At 41.9% G+C, this 13514-nt stretch overlaps 2 protein-coding genes and 1 non-coding gene across 3 annotated transcripts in view; 1 reads left to right on the plus strand and 2 right to left on the minus strand.

The window, feature by feature from the left end:
• Nucleotides 1-3: 3 nt before the first annotated feature.
• On the minus strand, nt 4-76 carry Trnat-ugu. The gene has a single exon. It is a non-coding gene; the product is annotated as a tRNA-Thr (tRNA).
• A 2511-nt stretch (nt 77-2587) lies between these two features.
• Nucleotides 2588-9280, minus strand: LOC109472927 (collagen alpha-1(I) chain-like). The gene is made up of 7 exons (XM_019772793.1): nt 9271-9280; nt 7407-7496; nt 6255-6347; nt 5576-5701; nt 4725-4808; nt 3894-4571; nt 2588-2592 (listed from the first exon to the last, which is right to left on the minus strand). The coding sequence occupies exons 1-7, from the start codon at nt 9278-9280 to the stop codon at nt 2588-2590; spliced, it is 1086 nt and encodes a 361-aa protein (XP_019628352.1).
• Nucleotides 9281-10609: 1329 nt separating this feature from the next.
• LOC109472928 (collagen alpha-1(X) chain-like) overlaps nt 10610-13514 on the plus strand; it is a 6265-nt gene continuing 3360 nt past the window's right edge. Inside the window, exons 1-2 of the mRNA XM_019772794.1 lie at nt 10610-10661; nt 12110-12202. Coding sequence (XP_019628353.1) covers nt 10610-10661; nt 12110-12202 — 145 coding nt within the window. The remainder of the gene's footprint in view (nt 10662-12109; nt 12203-13514) is intronic.

Raw genomic sequence — 13514 nt, forward strand, 5'->3', positions numbered from 1 at the left:
CTTAGCCCCCTGTGAGATTTGAACTCACGACCCCTGGTTTACAAGACCAGTGCTCTAACCCCTGAGCTAAGGAGGCTGATATTTTTCATATCCATTTTCTGTATCTGTATCAATAAAGCCGGTATAATCGCCCTTCGGCGTAACACACCAGCTTCGCAGGCACGCGGCGCGGCGGCGCAAATTTCCGTCTCGTAAACGGTCGTCGCCTTTTCTCAGAACGGTCGTCACCTTTTCTCAGAACGGTCGTCACCTTTCCGAACGGTCGTCACCTTTTCTCAGCTCAGAACGGTCGTCGCCTTTCCGAACGGTCGTCGCCTTTTCTCAGAACGGTCGTCGCCTTTTCTCAGAACGGCCGTCGCCTTTCCGAACGGTCGTCACCTTTTCTCAGCTCAGAACGGTCGTCGCCTTTGGACATCCCTTTAGATGACGTCACCACGGAAAGCATCGTGGAGTCCTTCAGCTTTGCCAACCTGACATCTGCTTGGAAAACTTCCGGAAACCAACTCAAAACTTTCGCGGCAAGAAAAGGTGATGAACTACTCTGGGATTGGAATTTTTTAAAACTATAATCGCACTTTTGCGTAGCCTCTACCAGCCTTTAGAAGCGACTGAAAATGGAGAAAATTGGCCTAATAGGCAGATAACATGCCAGGAGAGTTAGCTTAGCCTCTATCAGGCTTCAGAGGCGACTAGAAAGGGTGGAAATTGACCAAAAAGACAGATAACATGCCAGGGGAGTTAGTCCGCTAGAGGAATATAAAATCCGTCAAACTGTACTGGTTTAGCGGGCAAACTCCTCAGGCTTGTTATCTGTCTATTCAGCCAATTACTGCTCTTTTCAGCCACTTCTGAAGCCTGGTAGAGGATAACTGTTATGGGTAGTTAGTAACGCTAGTTATTTCCTGTGGACTAAAACTTGAGGCAAAGCACAACTACTTCTTATGATTGTATGATTGTAGGTGTGTTTTTGATTGTAGGTGTAATTCTTATCAATGTAGATGTTTTTTTTTTTACGAATTTGGTGTGTTTTTGTATGATTGTAGGTGTATCTTTATGATTGTGTTTCTTTACGATTAATGTGCGTTTTTTAAATGATTATATGTGTGGTTGGTGACTGCAAGAACCACTTCTCAAAGTCTTGTGCCCTGCAGTTCCAGAACAAGCTGCTAGGGGGACAAAACTCACACCACTTATTTCGGACAAGAAAAGCTATCTGTCACCAAAAAGTCAAGACCATAGCATGTTCAGGACAAAAGATACCAAAACCGGAAGTTCTGCTGCAGTACCAAGGTCATCCACCAGGAGGCCCATATTTGACCTTGACCTTTGTCTTCCCAAGACGTACCAGCACACCAAATATCATCATAATCCATAAAGGCGTTATGAAGTTATGCTGACCACAAAGTTGCGGAAACACAGACAGACAGACAGACATGCAGACAGACACGCCAAAAACAATACCTCCATTTTTCATGGAGGTAAAAACCATTTGCAGACATCACAGCGTTTACATTTGAAATTGGAATGTAATAATGTAACAAATTACGTAAATAGACATATAAAACTGAATCTAAATTCAAAATCACAATCAATAATGACAATATACCAAATCCACAGTGTTACAGCGTATGACATCATGCTATAGTAAATGTTCTGATTTTTAAGCTCTAATTTGATCTGTAAATAAATTCATGCAACTGTACAATCCTTTAAGTCATAGCCTTTTGAGACTGACCAAGACATTTCTGTTCAAATATAAAAAGTGACATAAACTGTTCAAAGAGTAATAAACAATTGCAATGTACATGTACGTCTTTGTTTACCTTATTGGCACACATGTACTTGTATATAATGCAGTACATAATTATATGAAATAAAATAAGGTTTTAAGAAAACAAGTATTCTAAAGAGTTTCAGTTTTAAATTCCATACAAATATGTACATGTATTACAAATCTGTATCATGTATTTGTTAGAATTCTTTAGATGTGTAGTATTAGATAAAAAACGAAATTCAATAAACATAATAAATGTCAGCAATTATTTTCATAGACATTGATTAATTCATTATTAATTAATTCATTATTCATTACTTCATTTACTTCACTCCACACCATCTAATCATTAAAACAGTGCGTCATTACAATTTGCTTTACAAGGTAGAAATTTGTGGAACATTATTGCAAACCTGATAATTTAAGAAAACTTTAATTGGCCTACCTGTTGTTCAATTTCTGATCTCTTACATCCAAATTCCCTCCTTTTATATTCAAAACTGTTTTCTTCTTAGTTAAAAGAAACAACCTAAAACATAAATATTTTGAATACAAAGACCGCCTTTCAGGTCATCAAATTACTGGAGATAATGAAAATCAAACTGTTCTACATCTCAAGAAAAATGACTCACCAGACAGTTACTACTAAATTAAAAACTACTAAACACTTTGGGACTTTGTGCAGATTTATGTCCAAATGAGCCACTGGGATAAACTTTTCGATCTTACATCCAAATTTCATCCAAGGGTCTTCTGAAGTTTTGAGACAATTGTCTGCAGTGGCGATGAGAGCTCAGTCAGTCGTGGAGGGAGTCATGCTGCAAGATAAATGAAAAAACACGTGAATGTCTGCAACATATTTTTTTCTTTGTAAGGTCATATTGATTTGTTTGAATAGTTTCATCAGGTTGGTAAGACACTGAGTAAAGAGACTCTTTTTACACAACCAATTTTTTTATTCAGCCGACGTTTCGGTGACCGTCTGTCACCTTCCTCAGGGCAATTCTGACTGGATCACTTGTACATTTGTGATCTGTGATCAAAGAAGCCACGTGACAAGCTTCACTGGGTCATTCTACTGAGGAAGACCAGAGTGACTGGTCGAAAGCTCTAGGTGAGAGAATTTTTTTTGTTTTGGAACAAAAGTTTTAACTTTTGTGATCTATGTTTGCATCTGTAGCTAGCAGCGACACCTGTGCTGCAGTGCAATGTGAACCAGTCAGAATTGCCTGAGGAAGGTGACAGACGGTCACCGAAACGTCGGCTGAATAAAAAACTTGTGAAAGATTCTCTTTACTCAAATAGAATTTATTGTGTGAAGTACCTAGATTGTGCTCGCAGAAGAAGGGTCGTTTCATGTTGCATGGGGCGCTCCACCACTTTCCATCAGGGAAGCTAGCAATGACGCAGAAATGCCTCCTGTTAGGTTGTCCAGGGCCCCAGGCATTGTACTTCCCAAGCCCAGCCCAATCCGAATACACAAACTTTCCTAATCCATTATGATAGCGCATATAGCGCAGGCCGATCCAGTAAAAATGAGTTGTGCCCTTATCTTTTTGGACGCCTTTATTTTTATAGAAGAATGATATCGTTAAGGTGTTTGTGGCATTTTTGTCTCGGGGCATGGCCAGGATGCCAGAGCCTCCAGTATCTTTGCTACAGGTCTCCATAGCTTCGCTGAAGGTTTTTGGGTGTGGTAAAGTGTTTGTAACACTTTACACGCCATCTAAAATAACCATCATATGGACAGGTCACTGGACAAAACGAAAAAAAAAAACAAATAAGCGTGTTAGTATGTGAGTGATTTTTCTAGTCGTTATATATTCATGTCTTTAAGATGAAGCAAATGCATAATGTTGACCTTCACATGCTCTAGCCGTACAAAATACTACCCTGTTTATTCTTACTCAAACACATCTAATGTATATATGGTAACATCGATCATCCAATACTACAGGGTGTCTGCTACAACACTGGTTACCATGGTGACAGACCTCCTGTCCAGGTCATTAACCTTATGCGTTTTTGGAACGGAAGAGGAAACTGAGCAAAAACAAACTAAATATGTTTTCCTTCTGGGAATGGGAAAACGTCTTGACCCAAAGGTATATGTAATTACCGTTTCTGGATGTCTGGATGATAGGCCCAGGGCAAGCCTGCCCTATGGGGCCCTTTTCACCAGGTGGGCCAGGGGGCCCAACAGAGCAAGAGCCAGCTAGCCCCATGGCCCCCTTTTCTCCAGGAGGGCCAGGAGGCCCGATAGGCCCAGGCCAAGCGGGCCCTATGGGCCCCTTTTCTCCAGGAGGGCCAGCGGGCCCCATGGCCCCTTTTTCACCTGGGGGGCCAGGAGGTCCAACAGACCAAGAGCCAGTTAGCCCCATGGCTCCCTTTTCTCCTGGAGGGCCAGCGGGCCCCGTGGCTCCCTTTTCTCCTGAAGGCCCCACGGACCCCTTTTCTCCCGGAGGGCCAGATGGCCCCATGGGCCCCTTTACACCAGGCCCAACAGGCCCAGGGCCAGCTGGCTCTATCGGCCCCATATTTGCTTGGGGTCCACGAGGCCCGACAGACACAGGGCCGACTGGCCCCCTGGCCCCCTTTTCTCCTGGAGGGCCGGCTGGCCCCGTGGTTCCCTTTTCGCCAGGAGGACCAATAGAGCAAGGGCAAGCGAGGCCTTTCGGTCCCATATTTGCTGGAGGTCCGCGGGGCCCAACTGGCCCCTTGGCCCCCTTTTCTCCTGAAGGGCCAGCCGGCCCTATTGGTCCCATTTCTCCCGGAGGGCCCGGAAGTCCATTCGCTCCTGAAAGACGTAAAAGAATAATTTTATTTTCATGACAAAGATTCCAGGAGCTCATAGAATTTCCCCAAATTTTAGTAATGGATACAATTGATAGCAAAGGAAAAAAAGACTTAATAAATAATCCTGAAATGATTGTTACGTTCTTTTACTTACGGATTAGCTCAGCTAGACGCAGTTCAGTCTTCCCAGTCTTCCTGTTCAGCTTGAAAATCTCTTCATAGTTCATGGTGCTTATCACTGTTAAAAAAGAACCGGGTACAATTTTATAAGCATCATAAGAAAGACATCGCCCTCGCATGGCATGCTCCAGCGTCCGCCATGAGAGACATGCTGGTACTGGAGTGACTTAATCTGCAGATTATATATGATTTATATTGAAATTTGATCACATGAAAATCTAGTAGCAGACCATCCATCTTTTATAAAACCATTAGGTCCAAACAAATCTATTGCTAGTAGATATGGTGGGTGGTGTACGTATATATACGGCACCAAAAAATTCTACTATCTACAATGTCCAGGACAAAAACCAATGCAGTACCAATGTGAATTACCAGGAGGCTCAAATGTCACATTGACCTTTGTCTTTACAAGACCTACCCAAGACCTACCACCAGATATCATAACTAGTTACAAAGGTCTTCTTAAGTTAATTTGATCACAATCATGTGAAAACACAGACACAAACAAGACTGGCAATAAAAACATACATTGCCATGGCGACGGTGGTTGCTGTTAGGGTTATTGTTTGCATGGCATTGCCATCATTTAATGATTTTGAGGAAACCTTGGTACCTGTTAAGTCTAGACAGATACAGTGCACTCCTCCCCTGAGTGTATAGTGAATGAGCCCCGGGGTCACAGAAAGTAGGGCATCCGGGGCAGAATTCTTAGAAACTGCACACAATACTGTACCATTAGGCTCCTCCCTGAGACGTCGCCAAAAAATACCTCCGTTTTCCATTCAGGCAATAAAACACATTATCCATAAAGTGATAACTAACCTGCTAAATATGGCAGCATAATGGCATTGACCACGACAAACACGACCATGGTGATTTGCCACATCTTCTTGCACAGGCCACAGCATTTCTTCCACACGTTGTTAGCTTCTTCATCGTAAGTCGCGTCTGATTGAAGAAGCACGTTTGAGTTAACTAATTTTTATGTCCAATAACGTCTGAACGCCTTGCACTAGGACCACTAAACTTTTTGGTGCTAGTCCTGTCCTTTGCCCCTAAAAGTCCTGTCCTTTATCTATCTGGTTCTGTCCTTGGTACTTAAGATACTATCTGGTCCTGTCCTTGGTACTAAATTATCTAGTTCGGTCCTGGGTACTAAAATGGCTTCCTGGTTCTGTACTTAGTACTTAGTACTAAAAGGTCTATCTGGTCCTGTCATTCATACTAAAAGACTATATGGCCCTGTCGATGGTGCTAAAAATTCTATCTTGTCCTGTCCTTGGTATTGGAAGGCCTATCTGGTCCTGTCAATGGCACTAAAAGTCTATCTGGTCATGTCCTTGGTCATGTTATTGGTACGTAACAGTCTATCTGGTCCAGTACTTCGTACTAAAAATTATATTTGGTCCAGTCTTTCGTGCTAAAAAGTCTATCTGGTCCTGTCCCTGGTGTTAGAATGTCTATGCGAAGCGATAGCGAAGAAAAGACCCCATAGTCTTACCTGCTCTGGAGGCGTACAAAGTGTTGGGTATATTCGCACCGGCGTCCGCAAGTGACCTCCAATCTGTCTGCTCCGGCTGCGTGGGTGTCGTACCTAAATAAACATTACAATAGTTAACTACGTGTCTTTTAATAATCATATCCATCATATTTTAACTACCTTAACTATGAAAAAAAATTAACGGCTCTCAGTGGCCAATGTGCAGATGTTGTCACATCGGCGCACCAAATCCGTAGTGTGTTTTTGGCACACAGTTAGACAGATTAGCCTAAGAGGGTCGGTGGGCGTCACTCCACCGTATAGGTGAGGAAGTCGTGTAAAGTGCCTTTCCCAAGGGCACAACGTCGGGCCACGGTGAGTATCGAACTCGGGGCCTCTTGGTTCCGAGTCCAACGCTCTAACCGTTGCGCCACCGACCGCCACTTTAACTATGACAAGGTGACTAAAGCAGAAGCCACATTACATAATGATGACACAAATAAAAGGTTCTATGTTACATCATCGTTCAAATTACCCCAGCCCGTGAGATCCTTCAATTCCTAGCTCATTGAATATACATGTACAAAAAAATCTCGAAATAAATCTCCATTCATTTTGCATCTCGTAATTAAAAAAAACTTTTAAAACTAATTAAAAGTGTTTGTTTACAACTTTGAGTTTTTTATTGAATTGACCCCAAAATGAACAAACAATCAAAATAGAGCGACAAAAAATTTGCAAGACACCAAAGAAATTTCCACTTCAGTCTACTTGGGGAAAGGGGCAACATTTAAACACCGATAGGGGCTGTAACCGACAATAATGTGCATTGTGTACCGACGAAAAGACACTATAGTTTTATCTGCACTGTTATACAGAGTGTTGGGTATATTTGCAGCTTACATAATACGCCACCAAAACTGACTGCCATGCATATGTACAATGTCCAGGACAAACACGAAGGGTCTTGCCCTTGGTACTAGAACGTCTATCTAGTCATGGCATTCAGAACTAAGAAGTCTATCTAGTCATGTCCTTGGTACTAAAAGGCTTTCTGGTCCTGTACTTAGTATTAGAAATTCTATCTGGTACTGTCACTGGTACTAAAAGTGTAACAGTTTGGTGTGACAATGGTGTGCATTGTGTACCGACAAAAAGACCCTAAAGTCTTACCTCCCCTGTTATACAGAGTGTTGGGTATGTTCGCACCGGCGTCCGCAAGTGACCTCCAATCTGTCTGCTCTGACTGCGTAGGTGCAGCACCTAAAGAAACATTACAATATATTTAAGTATTTTAACAATAATATATTTCATAGAGTATCTTAACTATATTACTATGACCAGAAGACATATTACGTAATGATGACACCAAAATAAAAGGTTTTATGCCAAACCATCGTTGAAATTACCCCACGATGAATGATTATGATTTATTCATAGAACTTGGTAAGCAACCCAACACGATAATAGTAACCGGAACTCCAAGAAAGAAATTTTAAGCATCAACCTAAAATCTGGGATACGTTCAAGGAAAAATCAAGATGAATTGACTTTTTTTAGACATTTTGATACTTAGGTTATTGGTATTTTAGTTTTTTGAATGAATATTGCAAAGAGCTTTATTTACAATATATATGAACCAGCCCAGACCGCCGTCTTAATGTAAAATGGTCAGACGAAAACACACAAATGACAACCACAACATAAAAACGTTGCAAAAATCAACCCAGAATGGAAGAGGAATTCTTTATTCAATACAGTGAATCCAGAGGGTAGAAACTGAAAAAAAGTGTCGATTTTTGTGTGGTCGTGTGTAGAGTGCTCGAGTCGGAACCAAGAGGTCCTGGGTTCGAGTCCTGACATGCCACCGATCTTGCGCCCTTGGGAAAGGCACTTTACACGACTTTCCTTACCTAACTCAAGTGAAAATTAGTATTGCCTTGTCCTGTATTCGTCCTCTGCGTTGGTGGCGACATAAGATAAGTTGATATAACTTGAATGTGCCGTAACCAAGTCATGAAATGTTGGAACATAAAACAAATTAAATCATCGTACCTGTAGTTCCAGTCTGGGCTTGCTGCTGCTGTCCGCCTTTCGGCCGATCTCGGCATGATGTTACTGGTCAGGTTTCTGAACAGCAAAACGCGTCCTACACCAGACAAAACGCGCCCTAAACAAGACAAAACGCGACCTACGCCAGACAAGTAGCGTTCTACACCAGACAAGTCGCGTCCTATACCAGGCAAAAACGCACCCTACACCAGACAAAACGCGACCTAAACAAGACAAAACGCGCCCCGCACCAGTCAAAATGCCCTCTGTACCAGGCAAAACGCGCCCTGCACAAGAAAATACGTTTGTCGAAAACGCGCCCTAAATCAGACAAAACGCGCCCTAAATCAGACAAAACGCGCCCTAAATCAGACAAAAACGACGCCCTAAATCAGACAAAACGTGCCCTATACGCCTTACAAAATGCGCCCTACACAAGATACGCCACACCCTTCACCAGACAAGACGAACCCTATACCAAACAAAACGCGAAAAAAAGACAAGACGTTTGTCGATTTACGCCTGACTCAATACCCAAAGCACCTCTGATTACTGAAACCAACAGAAAAGGCTGCAAATAATTCGAGCGAGACAAATTATATGAACTTTCATCACTTCGACGACGTAATATTGAAACATTCTGACTAATGCATGATTTTTCTGAGAAATCTACGAGTTATTTACGCAAAAGCTGTATTGTGTGCATTTATGTATGCAAATGATCGATATAAACAACATTACAATAGTAAGAATTTAAACTTATCTTTGGATAAAGTCAATACTAAGCACATCTACTTGTTTTTAAACAGGGCCCAGAACTTTCAGAGCTAAGAACCCTAACCGCCAAGACCACCTTGCTCTTAACTTATCAATTTGGGGACCGAATTTCTTGCAATGTGATTTGTTGTGAATTGTGATGCAAGAGTACAGGTTTTCACCTTTGACCTGGCACGTACACGTATGCAAATATTAAACCGTCATTTACAGCATACCATGATGATAGTTATGAAGTTTGATCTTGGTTCCATCTAATACAAAAAGAGGAACTCGCCATAAGTTTTCGGTGGATCTCGTCGACCTAGTCAGATGTATGATCCACTCTCTGACTCTCCGGAAGTCAGAAATAGTCTCCACCAGACTCCTTTTGCAGGCTGAATAATCGTAGAAATCGGTCTAAAAATGGTATTAATAGGCCTGCAAAAGGATTACGATTTATTCAGTCTGCAAAAGGAGTCTGGTGGAGACTATTTCCGACTTCCGGAGAGTCAGAGAGTGGATCACACATCTGAAGAGGGTTGAAAAAATCAACTGAAAATTTATGGTGAGTTCCCCTTTTTGTATTGGATGGAACCAAGCAAAAAAGATCAAACTTTATAACAATGATCATGATATGTTGTAAAATACGGTTTAATATTTGCATACGTGTACGTGTCAGGTCAAAGGTGACTAGACCCGTACTCTTGCATCACAATTACGAAGAAATTCGGTCCCAAAATCGATAAATTCAGAGCAAGGTGGTTTTCTGGTTAGGGTTCTTAGCTCTGAAAGTTCTGGGCCCTATTTAAAAATAACTGGATGTGTTAAATACTGACTTTATCCCAAGATAAGTTTAAATTCTTACTATTGTAATGTTGTTTATATCCAGCATTTGCATGCATAAATGCACACAATACAGCTTTTGCGTAAATAGCAGTGAGAATTGGATCTCAGAAATTGTATACATCAAAAAGCATGTTTCAGTATTGCATCACCGAAGTGATCAAATTTCATATAATTTGTCTCGCTCGAATTATTTGCAGCCTTTTCTGTTGGTTTCAGCAATCAGAGGTGCTTTGCGTATTGAGGCAGGCGTAAATCGACTAACGTCTTGTCCTTTTTTCGCGTTTTGTTTGGTATAGGGCAAGCTTTTTCAGGAGTAGGTCGCGCTTTGTCTTGTTTAGGGCGCGTTTTGTCTGGTATACGTTAGTCTCTACCAGACTAACTACGCTGGCTATATATAGGAGAATATTTGCCGGGGGAGTTTGACCGCCTTGTAGGTTTGACTGGCCACGCGGAGGGAAACAAACTACCTCCCCGTGGCCGGACTCCCTTGGCCAATTTTACTCTCTTTTTTGCCGAATTCTACGATCCGTATTCCCGTAGAAAGGCCTTTTGGAGACTAGGTATACGTCGCGTTTTGTCTGGTGTAGGGCTCGACTTGTCTGGTATAGGGCACGTTTTGACAGATGTAGTGCGCGGTTTGTCCGGTGTTGGACGTGTTTTGTCTGGTTTAGTTCGCGCTTTCTGGTTTAGGACGCGTTTTGCTGTTCAAAACCCTGAACATCATGTCGAGCTCGACCGGCAGGCAGCAGCAGCCCCAGACTGGAACTACAGGAGGTACGATGATTTAAATTTGACAGTTTTTTGAGTTTCAACCCTCCCTGCATTTGATCAGAAATTTTCCCTGCCCATTATGGGTCGATTAGTACGACCCTTTTTTGGTCATTTTTGTGTTTTCGTCTTAAAAATTACTTTGAATTGTTAACTATTGTAATGTTTCTGTAGGTGCCACACCCACACAGCCAGAGCAGACTGATTGGAGGTCACTTGCGGACGCCGGTGCGAATATAGCCAACACTCTGTATAGCAGGGGAGGTAAGACTTTGGGGTCTTTTTGTCGGTACACAATGCACACCATTGTCACACCAAACTGTTACACTTTTAGTACCAATGACAGTACCAGATAGGCTTTTTAGTACTAAGTACAGGATCAGAAAGCCTTTTTAGTACCAAGGACAGGACTAGGTAGACTTCGTAATTCTAACGGCCATGACTAGATATAGACTTTCTAGTTACTCTCCAAGCAGAGGTTGATGGTGGAAGGTCGTTTGCGTTTACATCTGGCCCTTTTTTGGGTGGGGAAATGGTTACAGACTGGCCAATTTGATACTGTCTTACCCCCACCAAAAGATCTGCTTGGAGATTATTTCTAGTACTAAGGGCAAGACCCTTCGTGTTTGTCCTGGACATTGTACATATGCATGGCAGTCAGTTTTGGTGGCGTATTATATAAGCTGCAAATATACCCAACACTCTGTATAACAGTGCAGATAAAACTATAGAGTCTTTTTGTTGGTACACAATGCACACCATTATATTGTTGGCTACAGCCCCTATCAACATCGGTGTTTAAATGTTGCCCTTTTTCCCAAGTAGACGTCGGGGGAATTTATTTGGTGTCTTGAACTTTTTTTGTCGCTCTCTTTTGATTGTATTCATTTTGGGGTAAATTCAATGAAAAATCTCAAAATTGTAAACAAACACTATTTTAGTTCCGAGATGCAGAAATATATGTAAATTTATTTCGGGATTTCAGAATATTCAATGAGCTAGGAATGAAGGATTTTCCACGGGGGGGGGGAGGTTGAATAATGGTGTAACATAGAACCTTTTATCCGTGTCATCATTATGTAATGTGGCTTCTGCTTTAGTCACCTTGTCATAGTTAAGGTGGCCGTCGGTGGCGCAACGGTTAGAGCGTTGGACTCGGAACCAAGAGGCCCCGAGTTCGATACTCACCGTGGCCCGACGTTGTGCCCTTGGGAAAGGCACTTTACACGACTTCCCCACCATGTACGGTGGAGTGACGCCCACCGAGCCTCTTAGGCTAATCTGTCTGTCTGTGTGCCAAAAACACCTTACGGATTTGGTGCGCCGATGTGACAACATCTGCACATTGGCCACTGAGAGCCGTTAATTTTTTTTTTCATAGTTAAGGTAGTTAAGACATGATGGATATGATTATTAATATACACGTAGTTAACTATTGTAATATGTTTATTTAGGTACTACACCCACGCAGCCGGAGCAGACAGATTGGAGGTCACTTGCGGACGCCGGTGCGAATATACCCAACACTTTGTACGCCTCCAGAGCAGGTAAGGCTTTACTACTAAAGGTTATTTTCGTCGCTAACGCTACGTATAGACCTAGGACAGGATCACATAGACTTTTAGTACCAAGGACAGGACTAGATAGACTTTTAGTACCAAGGGCAGGACCAGGTAGACTTTTAGTACCAAGTACAGGTCTTTTAGTACCAAGGTAGACTCTTTTAGTACCAGGTAGACTTTTTTTAGTACCAAAGACAGGGCCAGATAGACTTTTTTCAAGGACAGGACTAGATAGACCTAAACATTAGTTTAGAAAATTGTGGCATTTAGATTATTAATTGGTATCTTTGATAATTAATTTGTATCTTTCAAATATGTAATCGTACCTTTTTATATATGCATTGCGTCTTTTAAATATGTATTCCATCTTTTAAATATGTATTGTCACCTGTTCGCAGTTTGTAAACTTTTAGAGCGATTGTTTATGTCAACTTGTGAAATTTTTATATGTACATGAACTCGCAATTCAGCTCATAAGCTGCGATGAGTTTGTATTCGCACAATAAACCATTCAATATACAGGACCAGATAGACTTTTAGTACCAAGGACAGGACCAGATAGACTTTTTGTACCAAGGACAGGACTAGATAGACCTTTTAGCACAAAGGTAAGGACCAGATAGACCTTTTAGCACCAAGGAAAGGACCAGATAGACTTTTAGTACCAAGGGCAGGACTAGATAGACATTTCAGTACCAAGGACAGGACCAGATAAACTTTTTAGTACAAGGACAGGACAAGATAGACTTTTCAGTACCAAGGACAGGACGAGATAGACTTTTAGTACCAAGGATAGTACCAGATAGACTTTTCAGTACCAAGGACAGGACCAGATAGACTTTTTAGTACAAAGGACAGAACTTTGTAGTGCAAAGGACAGGACCAGATAGACAAATGACAGGACTTTTTAGCACCAAGGACAGGGCCAGATAGACATTTTAGTACCAAGGACAGGGCCAGATAGACATTTTAGTACCAAGGACAGGGCCAGATAGACATTTTAGTACCAAGGGCAGGGCCAGATAGACTTTTAGTACCAAGGATAGGATTAGATAGACTTTTAGTACCAAGCGAAGGACCAGGTAGACTTTTTTTAGTACCAAAGACAGGACCAGATAGACTTTTTGTACCAAGGACAGGACTAGATAGACCTTTTAGCACAAAGGTAAGGACCAGATAGACCTTTTAGCACCAAGGAAAGGACCAGATAGACTTTTAGTACCAAGGACAGGACTAGATAGACATTTCAGTACCAAGGACAAGACAAGGCAGACTTTTAGTACCAAGGAAAGGATCA

The sequence above is a fragment of the Branchiostoma belcheri genome, unplaced genomic scaffold (assembly GCF_001625305.1).
Source record: "Branchiostoma belcheri isolate BF01 breed outbred unplaced genomic scaffold, Haploidv18h27 scaffold29, whole genome shotgun sequence".
Classification (NCBI taxonomy): domain Eukaryota; kingdom Metazoa; phylum Chordata; class Leptocardii; order Amphioxiformes; family Branchiostomatidae; genus Branchiostoma; species Branchiostoma belcheri.

What these genes read in the sequence shown, in the direction of transcription:
- LOC109472927 (XM_019772793.1), bottom strand. An exon ending in CACTCTGTATAACAGGGGAG is followed by an intron (nt 6,348 to 7,406) that starts GTAAGACTTTAG and finishes ATGTTTATTTAG; the next exon opens with GTACGACACCCACGCAGCCG. An exon ending in GCGTCTAGCTGAGCTAATCC is followed by an intron (nt 4,572 to 4,724) that starts GTAAGTAAAAGA and finishes TACGTCTTTCAG; the next exon opens with GAGCGAATGGACTTCCGGGC.